This window comes from Aulonocara stuartgranti (assembly GCF_965226115.1).
Source record: "Aulonocara stuartgranti genome assembly, chromosome: 3".
Lineage (NCBI taxonomy): Eukaryota > Metazoa > Chordata > Actinopteri > Cichliformes > Cichlidae > Aulonocara > Aulonocara stuartgranti.
Window position 1 is genome coordinate 45,300,199 of NC_138941.1, and position 24,332 is coordinate 45,324,530.

The following is a 24,332-nucleotide window of genomic DNA, read 5'->3' on the forward strand; positions in this document are numbered from 1 at the left end:
AATCTGATACACCTGATCGTCTGTGTGTCCTTACAGATAAGTCACAATATCAGTCAGTGTGGAACCTACATACAACAATTTTATGTTTATGATTTGATTTTCACAGAAAGAACCAAAATAATATTCAGTGCAACAGCAGGAAGAGGCAATGCACACATCGGACCCTTCAACACAGACATAATTATAGACTATAAGAAAGTAATTACAAACTTTGGCAATGCCTACAGTCCAGTCACAGGTAAGATTTATAGCCTCCTGTATGCTCATTTGTTTTATTTCACAAAGTAAAAGAGATATAAGTGCAAGACAAAAACATGTTTGCAATTCAGTTTTGGAAAATTATATTTATTGTTATTGTAAAATTAAATGTACTAAACTTAATTATTAAAAATTTCAACAGCAATTTACAAATCTGACATTTATATGTAGTTAAAGGATGAGACGTAATGATCAAATCTCCCTTACTTTTTCCTTTTCTTTTTGATGTGACCAACACTCTTTTATTCTTCAGGTGTCTTTACAGCACCTCTTGCAGGTGTTTATTACTTTACCATCTTCTATCACGGTGGAAGAAGCTACCCACATTATCTGCGTATTTTCAAGAATAATGAGATGACGGTCTTTACAGCTGATCATAAGACAGAAAGCGACGGAGCTGATAATGGAGGAAACGCTGTGTTCCTGCAGCTGCAGCAAGGAGACCAAGTGTATGTGAGCATGGCTGCAAACACATATGTTGGGGGAGACGACCACACAACTTTTAGTGGCTTTTTGGTCACGGAAACGTAAGAAAAAGTAAATGTATGTCTGCTTAGGATGAGAGGCCAGAGCTTCTTTTAAATATGATGCTTCACACAAATCAAACCAATTTCTGTAACATTCAAATGTGCTTAAGAATTTTGTGCTTTAATTTTATTATCACTCTTGAATTTGATATAATTTTAAAATGTATGTTCATGTTAATTTAATTGATTTGAGTTTCATTGCATTGCCTATTATTAACTGCATTTTGATAGCGTTTAAAAAAATCTTTAGTAAGATAGTTTGAATGAGCTCTGTATTCAAGTTTATTGCCTTATAAACAACGTTGTTTTGCTTTTTTTCTGCTTGATCGTGAATATCAAAATGTGAACTCAATGAATAAAATTGAAGTAAATAATTTACGTACCATAATGTATGACTTTTGAAGCATACAGGGATCACCTCCATTCCTACTTCACAATTATGTGTTGACAATGTATACTAAATAATTGTTTGGGTGCAAATAAATAGGACTAACTTATATGCATTTTTAGGAGTGAGGAGGATAAACTGGGGCATTTAAACTGCATTCGTCAACAAACTGATACCTGAAAAAATGCCACGTTTCTCAAAAGGAGCCATGTATTTACACCTATGTGGAGGTCCCTCTGTTTCGAGCCTGTCAACATTATATAACTTTGAATTATAAGCACAGAATGAATTAGTGAACATAGAAGAGAAATACAAGAAAAACAGAGGATCTTTATATTCATGTTATGACCTGTCTAGGGGCCAGGGCATAAAATGAAAAGGAGATGGAAAGTTCCAGCCTTGTCATAGTTTTTGTGCTTTGCAGGGTATTTATGCCATTCAAATAAACGTTACTTTTACAGCCTACCTAACAATGTTCAAGATCTTGAGCTGTCCACCAATGAAGCCTCTTTTTGAGGAAATAGCAAAACAGAGTCTCACTTCACCTCTTTTCTGCTAATTGTGCCTTCATGTGCCAGAGCTGTTTCAATGATATGATGGCACAGTTTTTTTTTTAGTGTCTGAGCTTATACACTGACAGCAACACTGGAATTCTTTTGCTAGCAAATGTATTACTGTTTCCTCATTGCTCTCATGCTGAGTTCAACTGGTACAGATAGATACAGATAGATACAGATAAGCGATACAGAGATGCAGACAAGAGAACAGTTTATTATTAAACAGCATCAAAGCAGCCAGTTTGATCATATTAATGGGAGGTCTGGAGAGTGAGTGGTGCTGAAACAGCTTAGAAAATGAATTTTAACAATTTATGGGCCACAGTGGTGATAAGTTACTGAAACAAATTAATATTATCCTGACATGTGTAACCTCCTGAAAGATTTTAGGGCCATGACAGAAAAAGTAAAATCTATGGAAACAGATTGAAGGAAACTTTTTTTCGTTGTGGCTAAATATCTCATAAGGCAAAACAACAAACAAAGCAAAAAATGAAGACATACCACAAATATAAGGAACAGAAAGCAGAAACAAATCAAATTTCTGACCCACAACACTATCGCAAGCAGATGCTTTCTGGATAGACAGCATCTGGAATTGTGCATGACGTATTATGGATTAAGATATGATAGTACTTTTCTGCCTTCATTGTTCCACTATTTTTGACAGAATTGTCAACATGATGTAGACTAACTCATTGTTGGGGTACAAGTGAATATAGAAGTAAACAGGTTTATTGGTCACTCCAACCCCCCCCCCCAAAAAAAAACCAAAAAAAAAAACAAACAAAAAAACAATAGACTAACTTCTACCTTAAGTGTCCAGACTTGCTAGTACAAAGTTAAACCCCCTTTTGCCTTCAAAAATGCCTTCATTTTTCATGGCATAGATTCAACAATGTCCAACAATTCAAAGAACGATTCAGTCATGTGTCCAAGTATAAAAGATGCCTGGAGGAAAGAGGAAAGCTCAGATTAGATGAATGTAAATAAATGAAACCGTAATTTAGGGATCTTTTGGAAACTTGTCAGGATGTTGGTACAAATAAAACAATAAAACATCTTTGACGCTGTAGTTTTTCCAGACCTTTTTTCCTCATTTGTCCACTAAATGTTACCAGTGTGTTTGACTTTTTTCCTGCTGCACACTTTTTCCATTTACTGTCACTTTGTGCTATATGGAAGAGAGTTCTGGATAATGAATGGGATGTTCATGTTACTTTCATTATATGAAGTCAGATTAAGTATCCACTCTAATTACCCACCCTGACCCCACTCACACTTTTACTGTACTGACAGCAACACTGTCGCTGCATGGACCCCACGAGTTTGTGCAGACCTGATACTGTGAGTCATGTATGTGAGAGTGGTGAAGTAATATTTGATTGTTATTATAAGTAGGCCTTTAGATGGTCCAAAGATTGGCACCAATATTCATTTTGATCAAATACTATTTTTTTTGCAGAAGCACACTAAATGTAATGTTGTGCTATATCATGTTTTTCACTTTTTGCTTACACTAAACGTTTGTTATTGTTGTGTTCTAAAAGAAAAGAAAAAAAAATTGTCTAAATAACAATACAAGATCACTTTGAACCAGAAAAATATTTATTTTAGAAGGATGAACATGAACATTTATGTTGCTGGGAATCGGGGAAAGTTGTGATTTCCGCTGCCGGTGTCCGGCGGCCGTTGCCAGTAGCTCCACCGGCTGCTGCCAGCGGCTCCAGCGGTGGGATAGTGTTTGGGTCCCAGTGTCAGTGTTCCCAACACAAGACATACAATACCATGTGAAAACAAATATATAATTCTTTGTTGTAGCCTTCACACTGAATGTAACAACACTAATTTTTCACTCTTTCTGTTTCTCACGAAACAAAGACACCACACCTCGTGAATAATCCCAACCCAGTGGAAACATGTTCTGTCTAATTTGGCATGACAGGTCACATAGCACATGTGAATAATAAGATTCAAGATTCATTTTTTTTGTTTTTTTTGTCACATGCATAGTTGTACAAGTACAACACACAGTGAAATGTATCAAAAAAGTTCCGAACGCCGGCACGTTTCCCCCGGCGCTTCTTTGTTTTGCGCCTCTGGGCCTTAAGATTGTAAGGCCCGGACTGTCACCCTCACTTAGAGAATTGCATTAACCCTAGTTAAAATAATTGTGCAATATGTCAGGTTGGGTCTCAGGCCCTCCAAAGTACGGAGGCCTATCTCCCCTCACTACACTCCCTGCCGGTGGCTGATGCCCTCAGACGTTGGTGTGTTGGTGGTCCTTGTCGACTGGGGCTGGGCGCTCATGTATGTACCGGCTCACTCCTGGTGGCCGATTGGCGAGGCCGGGCGCCTATGGCCCAGCTGGGCCCCTTCCGGGGGTTGGGGTGCCCTCAGGCCTCTGGTCTCAGGGCCTGAAGCTCGGTCCTCTCTGGCACAGCCCACGGGCACGCCACTGCAACCCCCTCTGGTCTCTGCTCTGTAGCTGCTGGGTGACCTCTCGTTTGGGGCTCTACTCAGCTCTTCCCAGGAGGGTGGCACGGTTCCCCCCCTTTTGGTGGTCCTCCTCGGGTCCTCGTACTCTGGGGCCTCAGGATGTCTGGGGCCTGGATCTCCTCCATACCTGCTTCATGCCCTGGGGGACAGGGCTATGGCTCCCCACACTCCCTAGCAGATCGTTACATGGAGAAACCTTTGGAATACAAGCATGCTGATCCACACAGGTATGCACACAGGTGTACACACGGGTGTTCACAGACGTGGACTACACCTTTCTTGGCTGCTGCCTCAAAGCACATTGTGCGCTGTCTATCTTGCGTGCTGCACAATATCGTTTAATATTTAGTATCTACTGTTATCTACTGCTAGCTAGTTTATTGTGATGGTGCTGTTTTTTATTATGTTGCTCTTTTTTTGTTTGCTTTCTCTTCTGTTTTTTTTTCTCCATACAGGTGATCCAGGTGTTTTGTTTGTTTTTCTTTCTTTCTTCCCCCCTTTCTCACCGTCTCTTCTCCCCTTTGGTTTTCTTTCTCTCCCTCTATTTCTTTCATTCTTTCTCCCTGTCCTATCCCCCAGTCATGTCTGTCCCGTTTGTAGCAACCGAAAATAAAATAAATACATAATTATAATAAAGGTCAATCAAATGGACCAATATGGCAAGGACATGATGATCCACTTGGTAAAATAAATCCGCTTGGCATCTTTCTTGGCCTTAAGACAACAATTCTGATGGCTAAAGATCCAAACGGGACAAAAACAACAACAACAAATAATAATAATAATAATTGTGCAATGAAAAATAGCGTTTATAATGGTTTTCAATGGGGCAGAAATCGACCATGAGGTTCGACAAAGGATGTATGTCTGTATCTCAGCCGTTTAAGCTCATTTAAGGAACTTTGGCTATATTCCATTCAACACAGTGAAAATAGTGTGAAATTAAAAAACGCAAAGGCCACAAAATGGTCCCAGGTTCACCCAATACAATAAACCCTACTCAGCTAACCTCCCCAGAACAAGCAAGAGGGAATGGACAGTGCTCGGCTTTACACACACAGTTTAACACAAAGTGGGCCGAAATGGCGGACTGTGCTCTCAGTCTAAAGCAGCCACGCCGAATCACAGATCATCAGTCTTTTATAGACGCAGGTGAGCTCAATCAGCCACTCATTGCTTCCCGGTTTTCCACAGGGCTCAAGCTGGCCAATCACCTACGAGGGCTGACACACTTGGATTTGCCTGGAGGAAAACATGTTGCCTCATATGTTCCAAAACCCTAGGCAGTAACAATGAAGTCAAAGATAAATAATACAAAACGGGAAAACACTAAGGACCATAACAAATTAAAATGCACTGAAATATTAAAAATGTTAAAATCCATTAAAATGTAAAATGAGAATAATTAAAGTGTTTAGAAAATTCTTGAAATTGCTTTTAAAAGGAGCACAATGTGTTTAATAAGTTTAAGAGATATAGTAATTATATATGATTCACCTTTACAAGTTTCCTGGTTTATTGTGGAGAGCTGATGATTGTAAGAGGAAATGAATGTGGTTGTGAAGTTTGTGCACGTCTGCTGAACTGTCTGCTCAACAGTCTTTGTTGATCCGCACATTTTACAAACTGTCTGTGAGAAACTTGACATGTCTGCGAAATCCACCGAGCAGCTGCTCACTTTTGTCTTAGTGTCAAGAGTCTGCGCTACCTTGTAGATGTCCGCTGATCTCTCTGCATTCCTTCACACATAACTGTTGTAATCTAGCCCATTTCGTACTGTGCCATGCTGTTCCAGATCATTCTCCAATGACTTCATTTGTTTGTCTCAGCCACATATGATAACTGGGGACGCATAAAAAGATGTAAACAAAGCTACAGAAAAATGAACTCTTAGCATGTAGAAAACATGTCCACCACCCTCTGGAAACATGTGAATACAGAGCCTACAGAGGCAGTATACAAACAAAATCCAAAATGAGTCAAAGTTTGACGTCCACAATGACCCCATGGAGGTCTACAGATGACAACACTGATGTTATAATGCACAAGAGATTAAGTAGAGTCAAAAAAAGTTCTCCCCCATCTGTGGACCACAGTTGAACCCCCAAAAATGAGATATGCTGTAAAGGACATCACTCTGCACGTCACTTTGCACTTTGACATTACTATCTCTTTAAAACTTTGGGTCTGTCAATCACAATTTCCTTAATCTATATAATCTATAAATCACATATAAGACTGGATGTTGATCTTTTCACTTCATTTCTGGCCAGAGTCGAGCCGAGAGATCTCAGCCTCTATGACACTGCCTGATGGTCTCATGTTAAAGTCTGTATGCCTTACACAAACATAGACATCATTTCACTGAGCATGATGTTTGTATCACACTCACAGCACAGAACTTGTTTATGAGCGAAAGCAGAAGTAGAGTTAGCTACTGTGGAGATACAGAAATTCTTTTATTGCTGCCATATAATCTGCATCATTATACCTGCATTAATAACATTCTTTACAGCATTATTTCATCTAATAATATTTCTCACAGTATTGATACTGCATTACAGTTGTTTATTGAAGATGTCCATTTGAGGATCCTTCCATTTTGTTAACTTTTATTACAAGTATGGTTAGAAGTATTTTATACACATTGCATATCTGTGCCTATTTTGAGTTGATGTTCGGTTCATTAAGGGTCTTAAGCTTCACTGGCGTAACTGTCCAGGTGATACATGCTGAGGGAAACTAGAACATAGAAGGATAACTGCAATGCATGCTTACAGTACATATAATACATATAAACTAGGAATAGGCCTGAGCAGAGGCCCAAATGTTTCCAGCTTCTTGTTGCAAACCTGTTGCATTTTATTCTACTTGGTAACAGATGACTGGAGGTTATAACCAGCCCTTGGGCTTAAGATTATTACCTTTATTATTTATTATTACCTTGAAGGTGTTATCAAAATGAGAAGTTCTATGTCTGGTTATAGCTATTAAAGATGTACAAGATGTACGATGAACTGTGACTAATGTCTGGAACCTATTTTAATCTGTCATTGACGCCATGGGCGTGTACCCCACTGCTTTATAAGTGTCCACAACATGTATTTTGGTCAGAAGACATATGTTGATGTTTTCTCCGGGCTGTTAATAAACTCAACGTTTGATTGCACTGTTCTGGGGCCTCCGTGGTTTGTGACACTGCTCTACATTGATCGATTTCGCGACACTACTCAATATGGTGTGACTCGATACACAAATTTATTCAAATGACTCAAATGTAGGAAGCAGAAATTTTATCCTGGTAGGCCAACAGTCCTGCATCATTTCACCAAGCACATGATGAATCTGTCTCTGTCTCTCTTTCTCATAATGTAAATGACATCTTTCATAACTGGAATATAAAAATCCCTCACATCAGTGGATCATTCATTCAGAGGGAAAGTCAGACTTTTATTTTAATATTCAAATCCTGACCAGGACAAAAAGAGCTCTCTATACTGTATTTCAATATTTACCTGAGAGCTGTCTTCATGAACACATCGGATAGAGAAGAAATTATCACATGTAAGTTTAAAAACTGTAATATATTTAATGTATGTAGTACAGAGGTGATGTGTAGAGAATATTGAAAATATTTTGTGATGTGTTACAAAAAAGAAACATTTATCTTGCACAACTTTTACTGAAAAGACTTGTGAGCTTAAAATAACAAGAACTTCCAAGATGAGTAACATTAATGGTTTCATTACCTTCTCCATGAGCTGCTGAATTATTAAAAATGAATTAATTTCTGTTCTGGTTCATAATGTTCACACTATTTTTCTTTATCTTGCTTTCTGTTTAATCCATCTTTTCTTTCCTGACATAAAGTGTGCATCAAAGAAGTTCTGTTCAAATCTTTGTTTCCTTGAGCAATAAAGCATCACTTTCATCTGTCAGATCAAAGATGCAGTGGAGTCTGTATCTGCTTATTCTGATGGGTAAGTGGATTGTTTCACCAAATATACTGTTTTTAATTGAAATAAAAATGAGATTATAACCTCACACGTTTTGTTGTTGTTGTTGTTTTTTACTTTTTTAAGTGAATTCAATAATCTCATATAATCTCTATATCATATTTCTGTATATTAGGTCAGTGTTGCCTCTTTACATGCCGCCTGTATGAGTACCACTTTATTAAAGAAAACAAGAGCTGGTCTGAAGCACAGAAATACTGCAGAGAGAAATATACAGACCTGGCCAAAGTGTTTGACATGACAGACATGAGCAGACTCCGTAACTCCGCACAGAATCAAGGAGAAGCCTGGATTGGACTGAACAACAACACAGGTGGAAACAGGACGTGGCGTTGGTCTCTGCCAGGAGTGGAATACATTCATAATGACAGCAGCTGGAATCTGAATGGAAGAACTGGTAAAGAACTGCCTGGAAACTGTGGGAGGAAAAGATACGATAATGGAGATAAAAAGCTGGTAGATGTTTCATGTGACAGTACTATGTGGTTCTTCTGCTACGATGGTGAGGAGATGTGAATAATATTAAAAATTATTATAATATCATGATATAAAAATATAATGGAATATCATAATACTAAATTAAGAAGATAGAGACAGACAGAATTTCACAAGAAAATTTATTGAGGGATGTCTTTGTGTGTTTTTCTGTTTGTTTTACAGAAATGAAGAAAGACAAGAAAACATTGAATTTGATTGAGGAGAAGAAGAACTGGACACAGGCTCAGAGCTACTGCAGATACCATCACACTGACTTGGCCAGTGGACTCAATCAGGTAGATGGAGAAGAAATGAAGGCCCTGATTACGACTACGTTTAGCGCATGGGTCGGTCTGTTCAGAGACAGCTGGAGGTGGTCAGATGGGAGTGATTTCTCTTTCAGATACTGGGATATGCAGTTATTCAATGATGAACAAAGCAACAAGAAATGTGCTATGACTCTGTTAAACAGATCAGGAAAATGGAGCTCTGATGAATGTGGCAAAGAAAAACCCTTCTTCTGTTATGATGGTGAGTTTTTATCAACATGTGTCTGACTGGTTTTCTCTAAAAGGAGGATCACTGGAATCACTGACAAGATCCAACTGAACATGTTGTGTATTTTTTCTCCACCTACATCTGCATGTTTGCTGAATTAATCTCATAAACATGAACACACTTAGTTGACAGTCAGATGACTTTAAATATCTGTGGGATAACTTTCAGCTACTTTTATGTTCAACCAACGTTTTAAAGTCTCTGTTGTCTGTAAATATGGAGAGAAGTTGTTTTGGATTCCTAATAGTTTAAAAACATAAATATTTCAGGATGTTGTCGACCTGTCTGCACAAAGTTCATTATTGTTATTATACTGGTTTCTACTGAGGGCAGAGCAACACACACGCTTTTTCTAGGTTTTTTTTTTTTTAATTGGAACAAAATAAACAGCACAGAGAGTTTCTCATGTTTACAGCTCACATAGATTCAACTCAATGTGTTGTTTTTTCTTTATGGCAGATAAACTGATCCTGATCAAAGAAAACAAGACCTGGGAGGAGGCCTTGGATTACTGCAGAGAGTCTCACAGGGGACTGGTCTCCATCACTAACCTTCAAGAGCAGGGATGGGTCCAAGACAAAGCCAAGAATGCCTCGAGTCCTTTTGTCTGGCTCGGCCTGCGCTACTCCTGCACTCTGGATCTGTGGTTCTGGGTCAATGACAAGCTGGTCTGTTATGAGAAGTGGAGCAGAGAGGGAAAGACTGAGGATTGTGGCAGGGCTGTGGGCATGCAGAGTGGAGGACAGTACGAGTGGGTCAGTCAGAGAGACAATGAGACATATAATTTTGTTTGTTTTAAATAAGATTTCTGATGTGTGTCACTGGCTCTTTTTTTTTTTTTTACTGGCAAAAGTTCAACTAATAGCAAAACAACAAACAAAAAAAACAAACATTGTTTTAACCAGCACAAAATTGGCAATATCTGATATTCAGTAAAGTAAATATAGTTTCCTTTTGACTGCCTGATTCAGTCATGATGCCTGATTTTTTTGATGATGACAAAATTTCAGCTAGAAGCAAAAATCAAATCTTTAGCTGTAAATGGCTCAACACTGATAAAGTCTGATCTGCACTGAAGTAATATGGTTTATTATTTTCCTCTTGACTGTCGGATTCAGCGATATTATACTTACTTGCTTCATTTTGCTACATTACTCTATTATTACACTTTTCTTATTGGACGTCAGAAACAAAGTTAGTTTCAGTTTTCATATTTGCTGTTTATTTTATTTTTTTTTATCTTTGTAATCTTTTTGTCTTTGTGCACTTATAAACTGGTCTTAGTGATAATATTTCTAATCTTTAATGGTTAGTAAATATTAAAACTAATGCGACAAACCAGAGCATTTATATTGTAAACTTTCACCAAGGTAACTATTTTTTTCATATGACTATTTAAAGTGATGTGCTGTAAACTAGTGATCTGTGTCAGGGTTTCTGGGTCGTTGACCCAGTATTTTCAGTTCACGTTCACTGTTTATCTACTGCCTGTTCCACTTCCTGTTTTATTGTGTTAGCCTTGGTCTGTGTGCATTATGTTCAGTCCTCTTCCCATTTATCATTAGTTCATTAGGTTCAGTTGTTCACTCACCTGTCTCCAATCGTTGTCATTGTTAGTCGTGTATTTAAGCCCTCTCTTCCCTTCAGCCCTTGTCGTGTCATTGATGTTTGTGTGATGTTATGTAGTCGTTCCCGTTAGTGCTCAGTTATTCAGCCAGCCACTCAGTCTTTCAGTCAGCTAGTCAGTTCTGCCGTTCCTGCGTTGTTTATTCACCCACTCCAATAAATCCTCATCATTTCTGCACCGTGAGTCTTGCGTTTGGGTCATCTCTTCCACGCCTCCACACACAACCTCTGACAATCTGTGTGTGTCAAGATAAATAAATATTCAGTTGCAAGTGTAACAATCAACACTCCTTACAGTAGTTCTTGGTACATTTATTTCTACAGAAAACCCTTAAAATCCTTACACGTGTGACTTACTGACAAAAAGCACTTTCTTACTACAAGCCTCATTCATTCATTGACAAAAGTGTTTTGTTTTTTTTTCTTGCCTAAGCTCTTTTAACCTGACATTCACCCTCCAGTGGGAGCACTGGGGGCAACTCAGTGCTCAGCACCTGCCCAAAGATACTTTGACACACAGATTTGACCGATCTACTAACCTTCTATGTGGCACTGAATCCGATACATATCTGATGTTTTAGAAAGCGACTGCTGTGTGAACGGTCAAATCGCATTAAATCCGTCTTTTACGTCACTGACACAAGACAGACGCCAATTATCAGCGCCCGAGAAGACATTGTGAACGCTTCCTGGCCATCCGGTGAAACTGCTGGGAAGACAACGTTGGAGAAACGTGAACATTTTATTTGTACTGCATAATCTGCAGATTCTGACAGAAATCTGCAACTGTCCTTTGAAGCACCGCTCCTCTAAAACAGCAATGAGGATAATTATTAGGTTATCTACATTATTATGTAAATAACAAAATAACTTACAGCAAAAATTGGGAAAGGTGAAGTCCGAAGTCTTTATATTAAGGGCCATCAGTCAAACAATACTGTTTGCTCTGGGTCTAAACAGAGCGCGTTGTGTGTGACATCTTCTGTTGAGCATGCGGGCCGCTTTGAGCGTTCACACTAGAGCGCGTTTGCTGTCACATTTTATCTGTAGTGTGAACAAGCAGACAAAAAAATCAGATTTGATCAAAAAATCGGAATTGAGCATTAAGACCTGCAGTGTGAACGTAGCCTAAAAGAGTAAAATGTATCTGATGTTGTAGTTTTTCAGACTGTTATTCCTTATTTGTCCTCTAGATGTTGCCAGTGTGTTTGACTTTCTTCCTGCTGCACACTTTCTCCAACGTGTGTCACTTTGTGCTATATGGAAGAGAGTTCTGGATAATGAATGGGATGTTCATGTTACTTTCATTATATAAAGTCAGATAAAGTACCCACTCCAAACACCCACCCTGACCCCACTCCCACTTTTACTGTACTGACAGCAACACTCTCGATGCATGGACCCCACGAGTTTGTGCAGACCTGATACTGCGAGTCATGTATGTGAGAATGGTGCTGCCTTTCTCTGCACCCTTGTGAATAATCAGTGTTGCTGAGTTCAGTTAACTGTAAGAGAAGTCAGTAATGAGTCCACCACAGTCAGCACTGTTTGCTTTTAAACATGTAAAGCTGTGTAAGGTGTGACTGGGTTCATTATTCTGCTACATTATGAAGTTTTTCCCACAAACCACAAGGCAGAACTCTTAGTGAGGGTCAACATGTTTCTTTTTAATTCATATGAAAAAGCTATCTTTAAATTAAGCACATTTTTAAAGTCGATCTGAAGAAATGACTTGCTTGGCTGAGGGCTGTCACTTTTAATGAGTTACAATGCACACAACTGGTCTGTGTTTCCTGTGTGTACACACTGACTACTGTAAAGTTAAAAGGAAAACACTGTGCAGGTTAAAATAATTCCACTGTAGATATGAGAAAATCTGCAGAGAGTAAAAAGTTTGTTTTTAAATTCTAAGAGTTTCAGATTATTTCCAGGTTTATATAAAAATAACATAGATTATGTTTCAGTGTAATAAAGATACAATGTTGTAGCATATGGGACGAATCTGCTCGAGGTTTTGGATTTAAAACACATCTCTAATAGTGTAACAGAATTCATTTAAAAAACAAAACAAAAAAAAGGTAAGCAAAGGTCACTTTAATGTTCCTTCATAAAATATATAAATAATAAAGCAGAAGTTACTTGGCAGTGAAGGATCACAATCTACAAAGCTACCCTCTGTTCACAGATACAAAAAGCTTGTTTTGTATTTACAAATAACTGCATGAACTACAGTTCTTTACTTCTGCTAATGTGCTTGCAGCCTTAACCACAATCACTTTATTTTTATTTGTTTTTCTTTTGACATTTAAACCCTTTGACTAGACAGTTATTAAAACGAGTTTCCAACTTTGCATATCATACCTGGCTTTGTTTCTAAATCCTTAAAACTTCAGTATTTTCCAGGTTTATATAAAAATGTGTGTCAGTGTCATGATGAGGCCATGCTTTGCAAAATATGAGAAGAATCTGCTCCAGGTGCTTGATTTGAAAGAGAACTTCAAGGCAAATAAAATGATCGAAACATCAAAAAGTAAGCAAAGATCACTTTACTGTGTGATTTCAATAACAAACTTTAATGAGGTGTGAGCCACTGCTGGCACTGTCATCTCATTGGAGGGCCACTTTAGTGTTTTTCTTTTTCTTTCTTTTTTTGTGTACAAAACAAACAAACAAGAAAACACCCACAAACATTTCCGTAAATAGTGTTTTGTTTGTTTTTTTGAAATATTGTATAACAAGACAAAATTGCAAACATGAATGCAAGTTGTTTTTTAATAACTCTTAACTAACTGAAGCCTTTCATTGAACTACCAAATAAACAAACTTGTCCTCTCTTTCTGGCAGACACGTGGCAGCATTTCTGCTATTATTTTGTTCATACCACTAGCCCGCAAGTGGCCCCGGCTGTTGATACTGTTGAAAAAAACTCACTTGTTCACATCTTCAACCAACTTAAAGAAGTCCAGACGCTTGTCTTTCCTTAGACTACGATGACCTGGATGACTGAGGACCTCACAGACAGTTGTTCACATTAAACTTAGTAACTCAGTGTGAATGCTGTACAAGGCAAAAATACTTCAACTATATTTTGTTTATTGATTGCATATTTGTAATTATTTTATTAATGATCAATGATGTGAAATATAATGAATTATTAATAAAGGTGATACCTGACAGTGCAGTGACATATTTTAGCTCCGTGGCTGGTGCTCTTTGTTTTCTTTTTCTACTTTTCTGTAATTTAGTTTTGTTGATTTATACCCACTTTGGGTGTACAGTGAAAATTTCACACTAACGCACAAGAGAACTTCTTAATTTACAACAACAGTAAAATGTGGTATTAGTTTGTGTAAAAGAAACCTCTATACATTTGCTTTGTAATGAGCACTAACAAATACTAAAAGGAAAATTTGAGATGATTGGTTGTTCTAGTTCACATGATCATGAACTCAAACTTGAGTTGTTTGTCTCCTCCATAATAAAACAGCTACACTAACAACACGTTGGTGTGATCAGACCCAGTAAGACCACTTCACATTTAACAGATACTAATGCTGTTTTATATACATTTTAATATACATTTAAAAAAAATATTACTCAAGATTCTTTTATAATTTAACAAATATCTAGTTCTATATTTTATATATATTCTTAATATAATTTAAGAATCTAGTTTGAGAACATTTTGACAGCTCGAAGCAGTCTTAGCCTTTGTCCTCTGACCATTTTTTCTCAGTTCATGTGATTTCATTATATTTTTATAACATTTCATATTATTCACATCTCCTCACCATCGTAGCAGATGAACCACATTTTATGGTCACATGAAACATCTGCCAGCTTATCTCTTTTTCTATGAATATCAACCTTTGTTGGTACATGCAAATACAGATTATTTATAAACAAACACAATGTACGGTGTGTTTATTTCAATTAATTGACTTATTTGGTTTTTAAGCACGTTAAAACTCTCATTAATTAAAATACACTGAAATTGTCATGTCTGCCCGGCCGGCTGTGTTTTGTGTACATTCTCCTCTCTCCTCCCCGCCAGGGTGGAGCTCACTGCAGGCTCCCGCCCTTGGCACACACACCTGCATCTTGTCAGGCTCTAATTATGGGTTGGACTCTTAAGGCCGGGACGCAGACAGCCTCACAGCTGGATGATTGTGCTAGACACGTCAGTAAACCTCAGCCTGGTATCCTTAAGCGTTGTGGACCTGCTGTGATCTCTGTGTAACCCTCTTTTCTTCTGTGCACAGTTTCCCCAGACCTGTGACCAACCTGTTGTTTGAACCGTTGTAAAGAAGAAGAGCTAGCGTGTATGTGACTCCTATCCCGGACTTCCCTTTCGGACCAAGGACCCTCGCTCCCCTCACTGTATATATCTGCACCTGGTGACTGTGTAAATAAACGTTGTTTTCCCCTGAACTCTGCTCTGCGCCTGAGTCCTACCACACCACATGACAGAAATATTGAAAATGTTAAAATCCATTCAAATGTAAAATAATAACAGCTATGTTTATAAAATTCTTGAAATTCATTTTAAAATGAGTACAATGTGTTTAATAAGTTTAAAAGAGCATTTGAATTATATATGATTAATTTTTACAAGATTCCTGTTTTATTGTGAAAAGCTGATGAGTGCAAGAGGAAATCAATGTGGTTGTGAAGTTTGTGCAAGTATGTATAAATTGGACTGTCCGCTCGACAGTCTTTGTTGATTTGCACATTTGACATACTGTCTGTGAAAAACTCGGGACATGTCTGAGTGAAGTAAATCGAGCATGGTTTTAGTGTCAAGAGCTTGCGCTATCTTTCAGATGTCCGCTGATCTCTCTACATTCCTTCAGCTTGTATAATCTAGTCCCATTTCATACTGTGGCATAATGTTCCAGATAATTCTTCAATAACTTCATTTGTTTGTCGCAGCTGCAGACGATAAATACAAAAATGTAAACAAAGCTAAAGAAAAATGAACTCCTAGAGGAAAAAGCAGAATCCATGAGCCCGGTGGTAGGCGGGCAGCCGTGGCAGGGGGCCTGGGCCGGGACCATCTGATCGTCTCGCAGAACATGTGCAAGTGTAACCGGTGTGGTTCTGCGTTGTGTCTGATCCTGACGATAAAAGGTAAAAGAAAGAAAGACCTCCAAATAAATAGCTTGCCCCCTCCAGCTCCTCTCCCACAGGGGAATTGTAGAAAAGGGGGTTTAGAACACATTTTGTGTAATTATAACAAGATGTGGTTTATGACCCTGTTACACAGGCTTTTGTCTGTCAACAGAGACTACTTCCTGCCGACCTCCAAAGTCCAAAAGGAAATGTTTTTGGCCCAGTTTAATAACCCTGTACAGCCCGTCATACGGTGGGCGCAATGGGGTCCTTTGTGCCTGACGAAAACAAAACGAGAAGAGTCCAACGAACTTGGAACAAAAGTGTCAGGCAGGCAGTGGTGCACAGGGCCAGGAACAGAAAATGAGTTTCTTGGGGGACGAAGAGGCAGCACAGAGGTATTGAAACATGGGGGAGGGCTCTCAGGTAAGAATTCCCCAGGTACCCGGAGGGGCTGGCCGAGGACCAGTTCAGCCGGGGAAACCCCGAGGTCTTCCTTAACCGCGCTGCGCAATCCCAGCAAAACCCACGGAAGACGGTCAACTAAGTTACCACCTGTTAAGGAAGCCCGGAGCGCAGCCTTGAGTGACTGGTGAAACCGTTTGCACATCCTGTTAGCTTGCAGGTGGTATGCTGTGGTGTGGGGGACCTCGACCCCCAGGCCACTAGCCATGTGCTGTTTCGAGGTCAGTCAACACAACCAGAATTCATACATAAGGCACATGGGATTATAAGGGGCACTGTCGGTTTTCAGAAAAATCAAAGAATTGATTTTAAGTGTGCCGTATTTTCCACAAAACACGGAAAGCTAAACCAGTTCAACATCACTGAAGTTGCAGCATTTTTACAAACCGATTCTGGTTCATCTGATTCATTCAATGATCCACTTTCGCCCTTCTTATTCTCCGTCGCCGCTAACAAAGGCACTGCCCATGCGCATTTTACCCATATTCTATTGCGATATTTCATTTTCTTATCGTTGCCCAACATTATACCGGTATTACCGTGAACGGTATGATATGGCCCAGCCCTACTTGGGCGGGTGGGTCTCGGGTCAAGCGAGGCCACCACATAGTGATACTTTTTTGTCGTCTGCCGAGATGCCGCAAAGGGCAAACTGAGCCTCCACTTGCACGAACCACGACGGGGGATCATGGAGCCAAAAGTCCGGTAGCTTCAGCGCCACAGCAAGCACAGCTGCATCCAGAGCGGAGCCAGCATCATCCACGACCTGTAGCATGTTCGAGTCTGGGGTCACCAATGTGGAGGTAAACAGACGACACGGAGCTCTTAGTTCTCACTCCTGCTTTATTCCTCTTCTCACATCAACTGAACACATCGCACCACAAAACACAGCAACACAGCAATTTCCTCAATCCTGGGTGTGAGTGGAGCGCTCTAGTGGTCCGCCACAATATCATAATTACTTTCTTCATTATTGCTGCATTACTTCATTATTACACTTTTTTTGATAGATGTCAGAAAAAAAGTCAGTTTTAATTTTTATGTTTGTAGTTCATTTTTTATCTTTGTAATCTTTTTGTCTTTACGAACTTATAAACTGGTCTTTGTGATAATATCTCCAGTCTTTAATGGTTAATAAATATTAAAAACTAATGTGACAAACCAGAGTATTTATATTGTAAACTTTGACAAAAACCACTTAACTACTTTTTTCATAATGACGTCTTATTTAAAGTGACATGCTGTAAACGGATGACCTCTGTCTGTTGGGATAAATAAATACTATGTTGCCAGTGTAACAGTCTACACTCCTTACAGTAGTCCTTGGTGCATACAGGAAATCCTTTAAAATTCTCACCCATTCAACCCTAATAAGACAAAATGTCACCTTCTCAAAAATGCTTCATTCACCTGAGAACTCTTGGCATTATCCCTGTGTTTACTTCATCTAAGCGGTCATTCTCCAAATTGGAATTAAAAATGTGTTTACACTCCAGGATTAAGAAGTAGAGACCCACTCACCTGTCCCTGATAAAATTTGAAGAATGTCTTTTGTAGATGCCATGAGTAAATTTGAAGCCAAAACCTCTGAGTGCCATGTCACATGTCAACCATTATCATCATGCATAGATGAAGGTGACATTTTAGCAGTACAGTAAATTCACACTAACACCTTTGACACAAAAGGGCACTTGACCATTTTGTACTTATAACGTGCTGTTCTACTTGCTTTGAGCACTCAAAACACTTTCTTACTACAAGCCTCATTCATTCATTGACACAAGTCCTTTTTTTCCAATGTCTAAGCTCTTTAACCCTGACATTCACCCTCCAGGGAGAGCACATGATTCAACTCAGGGGTCACCATCTTGCCCACAGATACATTGACACACAGGTTTGAGGAGCCAGGGACCAATCTACTAACCTTCTAATTAACTGACCTGCTCTACCTCCTAATTCACAGCTACCCAGCTGTGAGAATTACAAAAATCTTTTAGAAACACAGTTTTGTGTAAATAAGTTTATAGTGTACTGCATGGCTATTCAACTACGAAGTTAGTTGGGCCAGATTTTCAAACCGAGGAATTTATCTGGGCCAGATATTTTTTTTGAAGCCAGTAAGCAGCAGATCATGATCAATTTCAAACCCACACAACTGTATTGAAAAACAAGTAATTTTTTTATTCCTATTCCCCTGTAAATCTGGTGACCTCTCACAAATGCACACCAAAAGGTCCATTTTAAAAAAAGGGGAGCTATAACTAAACTATTTTTTGCACATTTGAAATAATAATAATATTAACAAAAAAAAAACATTTTGATAATTCCCTTTCAAATTAAAATAAATATTTCGCTGACCACTCACTTTTCCTGCCATGGATGGAGCCCCATCCGTCACAAGTATACAGACACGCTTCATATCCAGACCATTTTCCTCAAAAAGAGCTGAAATCTTCTCAAACATTATTTCGCCAGCTGTGTGTCCCTCTAACGGTAGTAAGCCGAGCAATTTCCCATCCAAAAAACGGACATATACGCACAACTGTGCATTATCAGTTCTGTCAGTGACCTCCTGCTATAGACATTACATCAGTTTTCTTCAGGTCATCTAACAGCATTTCAAACTCGTCTGACGCCAGAACTTCAACTCTACGAATATTTGAACTGTCTGACAGGGGTACGTTTTTAATAGCAGATGTCACACTTACTTTAATTTTTTCATCACTTTTCACCGCATCCACCACGGCCAGCATGCAGTATTTCATTGTTTCAGAATCTGTGAAAGGCCTTTTCTTCTTCGCCAAGAAGCAAACACGAAGGGAAGCTGCTGCCGCTCTCTCTTGGGCTGTACAGGACCCTCACCATGCTAGTACAACTCCGGTTGTAAGATTATTAAACTCGGTAAAATGAATAAGTATTTGTCAGTCCAGGCAGGGTTAAACCGACAGTTTTCATTGTCAATTTTGCGCTTTTGGAGTGAGAAAGACATGCTGCTGTGATTGTTTAATATGTTTACATCACGGTGCATTGTGGGTTAAATATTGCTAGGCTACTAGGAGTGTTGCATTCACAGTCTACACTACGCTGTAGGAATTTTTAATTTTTTAATTTTTTTTTTTAATTAATTAATTTTTTGCGTTTGCTCTGTGTTTCTGCCAGGACCACAGGCAGGGCCACTCGCAGGTTGCTTCTGGGCCGCATTTGGCCCGCGGGCCGCCATTTGAATAGGCTTGGTGTACTGTCTTGCCTTTCTTAAGAGAGCTCATAGCTGCAAGACTGACATGCTTTTGGAGTCACAATAGACACACACATACTTGAGCAACTGTTACTTAAAGGCCCTTCTCTAACCCCTGACTATAAATACTATTCATTATATTTATATGTAAAAAGATGAATGAGTTCTTCTCTTGTTCTTAACTGTTTTCATTTATAATCCGCAACAGTTGTGATCATTATATATGATGTATTTAAATCAATAAAACTGTCATTTACAGATCTCTTTTTTTTTCAAACTTTATATTTTTTGTCAAGATGTTGGTTCAAATAATACAATAAAACATGTTTGACCTTGTAGTTTTTCCAGACTGTTATTCCTCAATCGTCCACTAGATGTAACCAGTGAGTTTGACTTTCTGCTTTCTGCTTATTTCTAAAGCCTAAAAATGTCAGATTTTTTTCAGGTTTATATAAAAATAAGACAGATTGTTACATTGTGTCAGTGTTATGAAGAGGCAAAGCTTTGTAAAGTATGAGAAGAATCTGCTCCGGGTACTAGATTTAAAAGAAAGTTCTAAAAATTGTACAAAATGATCAAAACATCAAAAGATAAGCAAAGGATACTTTACTGTGTGATTTCAATAACATGTTAGACATTTTTACTCAATTCACTTCATAGCTAAGAAGAATTTAGTTGCTGTAAAAAAAGTTATTTCTATATATAAAACATGAGTTTAAAAAGGAGTGCAATGAGTGAATTTGCTATTTGATGTCACTTGTATGCATTTGAGTGAGCGTGTGTTATTTCATGATAATGTTAAAAACAATTCAATACTTCACATTAAATTTGTTGTAACTCACTGTGAATGCCGTACAAAGCAAAACACTTCAACCATATTTTGCTTATTGATTGCCAATCATGTGGAATATGATGGATTCATAATAAAGGTGTTCAATGACAGTCTAGTGAAATATTTTAGCTCGTGGCCGGTGCTCTTTGTGTTCTTTTTCTGTTTTTCTATACTTCAGTTTATTTGTTGTCCACGTGGGTGTAAAATGGAAAATTTCACACTAACACCAGACACAAGTGTGAACTTCTTCATTTACAGAAACAGAAGGGTGTGCTCTCACTTTGTGTCAAAAAACATTTACACATTACTTATTTGCCTTGAAATGATCATTAACCTATACTTTATAGAAAGTGGAAATTTGAGATCATAGACTCAAACCTCAGTTGTTTTTCTCCTCCATACTAAAACAGCTACACTGACAACATAGGAAGTTCATGTGATCAGGTAAGACCTCTTCACACACACACACACACACACACACACACACACACACACACACACACACACACACACACACACACACACACACACACACACACAGGGCACTTACAGTGGATTTGTTTTAATTTATTTCCACCAGTTTTGTTACATAAATCTCACAATAAGCAATAAAGAACTACTTTATACCTGAGATGGTTAAGTTTACAGTTTAAGTGTTTTAACTGGCAGGATGATCTGCTGAAGAATGATGGGAAACACTGGAGCTTTAACAGTATAACCAGTAGGATTTCCAATAATTTGTGTGTCACACACATGTGCACTGAAAGACTGGCGGAAGACATAAAGCCCAACACTCATGCACACTTAGATAAAGACAGGAAATATAGAATGAAAAGAGGAAGGGAAGCAGCAAGTTTTATGCCAAATATAACCACCTTTAAATATATGTATGGAAATGGTTATTGCTGAACCTTTAGTGCTCTATAATTAGTAGTTACATGACACATTAGCATCTTTGTCTATAATTTGATTAATAGTCAAATAATGGCTTGATTAAAAAAACAACAAGAAAACGTTGATTAATACAGACCTTTGTAGTGTTAGACATGTATTACATTGTTTCTGAATGTGTGAATAAATGTACTCACAATGTTTTTTTCATACACACTAGATAAAATGAACGCTGTCCTTCTGACTATCTTGTGCACTCTCGCACTTCTGCATGGATGGAATGCAATGGTTTACAATCCAAGCCGAAACTCCAACCCACGGAACAAGTACAACAATCGCCCATGTCAGAGGACCTGGAACAATAATGGATTCAACAGATTTGTTCAGAAGCACATCCTTCAGCAATACTTCAACAGAAAATCAAAGGAGGCATGGCAAATGTGAGTTAAAGGCTTATAGATAGGTAGATCGATAGAATGCTGTCTTTTCCTTAACAGTGCAACTGGCAAAACACAATGGGATCCAGTACACAAGTACGCTTTCAACAAACCATATGCTTACATTCTTCTTGGCATAGATTCAACAAGGTGCTGGAAACATTCCTCTGAGATTTTGATCCATGTAGACATGACAGCATCAGAGTAGAAGCAGATTTATAATGCAAATCTCCCGTTTCACCAAAATCCCAAAGGTAATATTGGATCGAGATGTGGTGATTATGGAGGACATTCAAGCCCACTGAACTCAGTGTTAGTTCAAAAATCTAGTTTGAGCAGTCTGACTAGTCTCCTCTGAGCTCTGACATAAATAAGGCATTTCTGCGCAATGACCCGACACTCACTGGTTATTTTCTCTTTTTCAGACCATTCTCTGTAAACCATAGAGATGGTTGTATGAGAAAACACCTGTAGCACTGTTTTTTTTTTCTAAAAACCTGAACCAGTTATTCTGGCAACCACAACATTACCACATTTTGAGTCACTTAAATCACCTTTCTTCACCATTTTGATGCTTGTTTTGCACTTCAGGGCATCATCTTGACCATATTACATATTTAAATTCACTTAGTTGCTGCTATGTGACTGACTGATTATATTTGTTTTGAACAGGTGTACTCAAAAAAATAGCCAGTAAGAGCTGTTTAGCATTTACTAAAAATAACTATAACATTATTGATATTATTTATATTAATGTAAGTGTTATGGGTTTTTTTTGTTTGTTTTTTTAAGAAAAAAAGGTTAATTTCCTGACATTAACATAGGACACTGATATGACTCTTCAGGTACTTGGAGAATGAAAGACTCTGCAAAAGACCTCTGCAGTCCTTCATCAAGAAGAAGGATGAGAAACGTGTGGTGAAGATCTGTAATGGCTCCGGCAGGCGTGTTCGTGATAACTTATGCATCAGTACCTCAACCTTTAAGATACATGATGTTGAAGTGAACACCAGCAGCTGTAGCGTTACAAGAATTACGAAAAGCACAACAAAAGTGATAGTGGCTTGTGACAAAGTTGGAAACCAGTGTCGTCCTGTTCACTTTGAAAAATATGTGTTCCAGAAGCCAACAGATGAACGCTGTCATGGTTAGCTAATTTTTATTTTTTTTGCTTGGATAAACAATCTCCTTGTATGTTTTTGCTCTTTGCTACATTAAATATTATTATTTGTTATATGTCCTTTGCTTATCTCATTAAATCCTGGTCCTATAGCATTCAGTGAGAAAATCAAAAATGTGACTATATTGCACATATAAAAGGAACAGTTAAATTTCTTATGAATGCACTTTCAGCTACAGTTTATTTGCAGCTATCCAAAGAGAGAAACGCATGAAAATTCATCATGATACCATCATAAATAAGACAATGTATTTTATAAGCATGGTTTTCATTTTAAGCTTCGTTGTGATCCTCTCTGTGTTTATTTGTCAGTCTTTTCCATACGGTCCCGCAAATATTTTAAACCTATTTACTTTTTATATTTTATATGCTAACATTAAAACTAAATCTCTTTGAAGTTAACATAGTTTTTGGTTTCTATTTTATGGCACCTAAACAACTCGCTCTGTTATGTCATTTTGTTATGAACAAAATAAACAGTCTGAGTGAGTTGTGGGTTTTTGTTGACATATTTTGAGTTTTGTGGTTACTATTGAGAAATTGAGAAGAAGTAAAATTCAGGGTGGTATCAGCGATACTGATCCTATACCGATACTTTGTACAAAAACTTAATGTGTTATTGTATTTTAGCTTCATCAAATTATAGTTTCATACTGATTACAGGATGTCAGGCTACTTATTCTTATTGTTTAATTATGAAGAATTAAATAGAAATAAAAAACCTGAAGCTGTGCGTTAATTGACGCTATTTGAACACATATATCTTGTCATTTAACATGTTTATACTTTCCTGGACATTTCAACAAAAACATTCAACATTCACACTTTCCCTCATTCACAGTAGTGCTGTGCCACACTCAGAATTTGGGTATGAATCCAATACCAAGTAAATACAGGTATAGTGAAAGATGAATTCTCAATTTGCAAATTCTGAACACATTTCAATCACCACTATATCACTGTGATTGTAACTTTCCACAATAATTACTTAACACAACAAAACACACCTTTGAGCTTTTCATGTGTTTTGAAATTGGGTTTTTGGAGACCATAGTGCATGTTTGAGGTTTATTTTTTCCAATGAAATAGTTAACACAGTTCAGCAGGCTACATACTGAACTTGAATGATAAAAGCAAGTATCGACCCAGTTGTGCTAGTATTGATCCAATACCAATACTAGTGTTGGTATCAATACTATTGATTTTTGGATCGATCTGCTCACCTCAGTTACCAGCCTGTTTTTGAATTCATTGGATTGTAGTTGCTTTCTCTC

General features: G+C 38.0%; 1 protein-coding gene and 2 long non-coding RNA genes across 4 annotated transcripts in view; 2 read left to right on the plus strand and 1 right to left on the minus strand.

Moving 5' to 3' along the window:
• The window catches only part of LOC309703992, a 444,269-nt gene that overhangs the window by 361,271 nt on the left and 58,666 nt on the right, over positions 1-24,332 (minus strand). The gene's annotated exons all lie outside the window — the stretch shown is intronic.
• LOC309703977 (C-type mannose receptor 2-like) lies at positions 7,773-10,316 on the plus strand. 2 transcript variants are annotated; one of them, XM_082528924.1, is made up of 5 exons: positions 7,773-7,793; positions 8,169-8,209; positions 8,361-8,747; positions 8,906-9,253; positions 9,740-10,316. In XM_082528924.1, exons 2-5 carry the CDS (start codon positions 8,176-8,178, stop codon positions 10,081-10,083), a joined length of 1,113 nt encoding a protein of 370 aa, XP_082385050.1. In that variant the 5' UTR covers positions 7,773-7,793; positions 8,169-8,175; the 3' UTR covers positions 10,084-10,316. The 2 variants fall into 2 exon arrangements, with proteins under 2 accessions (XP_082385050.1, XP_082385049.1); XM_082528923.1 differs by lacking the exon at positions 7,773-7,793 and having other exon boundaries at positions 8,107-8,209.
• On the plus strand, positions 20,946-23,112 carry LOC309703364. Its single transcript, XR_014275879.1, has 3 exons — positions 20,946-20,994; positions 21,662-21,881; positions 22,724-23,112. It is a non-coding gene; the product is annotated as an uncharacterized lncRNA (long non-coding RNA).

Excerpts from the sequence above, each read along its gene's own strand:
- LOC309703977 (XM_082528924.1), top strand. The coding sequence starts at position 8,176 with ATGCAGTGGAGTCTGTATCTGCTTATTCTGATGG. Across the intron at positions 8,748-8,905 it reads GTGGTTCTTCTGCTACGATG|AAATGAAGAAAGACAAGAAA; the intron begins GTGAGGAGATGT and ends TTTGTTTTACAG. Across the intron at positions 9,254-9,739 it reads ACCCTTCTTCTGTTATGATG|ATAAACTGATCCTGATCAAA; the intron begins GTGAGTTTTTAT and ends TCTTTATGGCAG.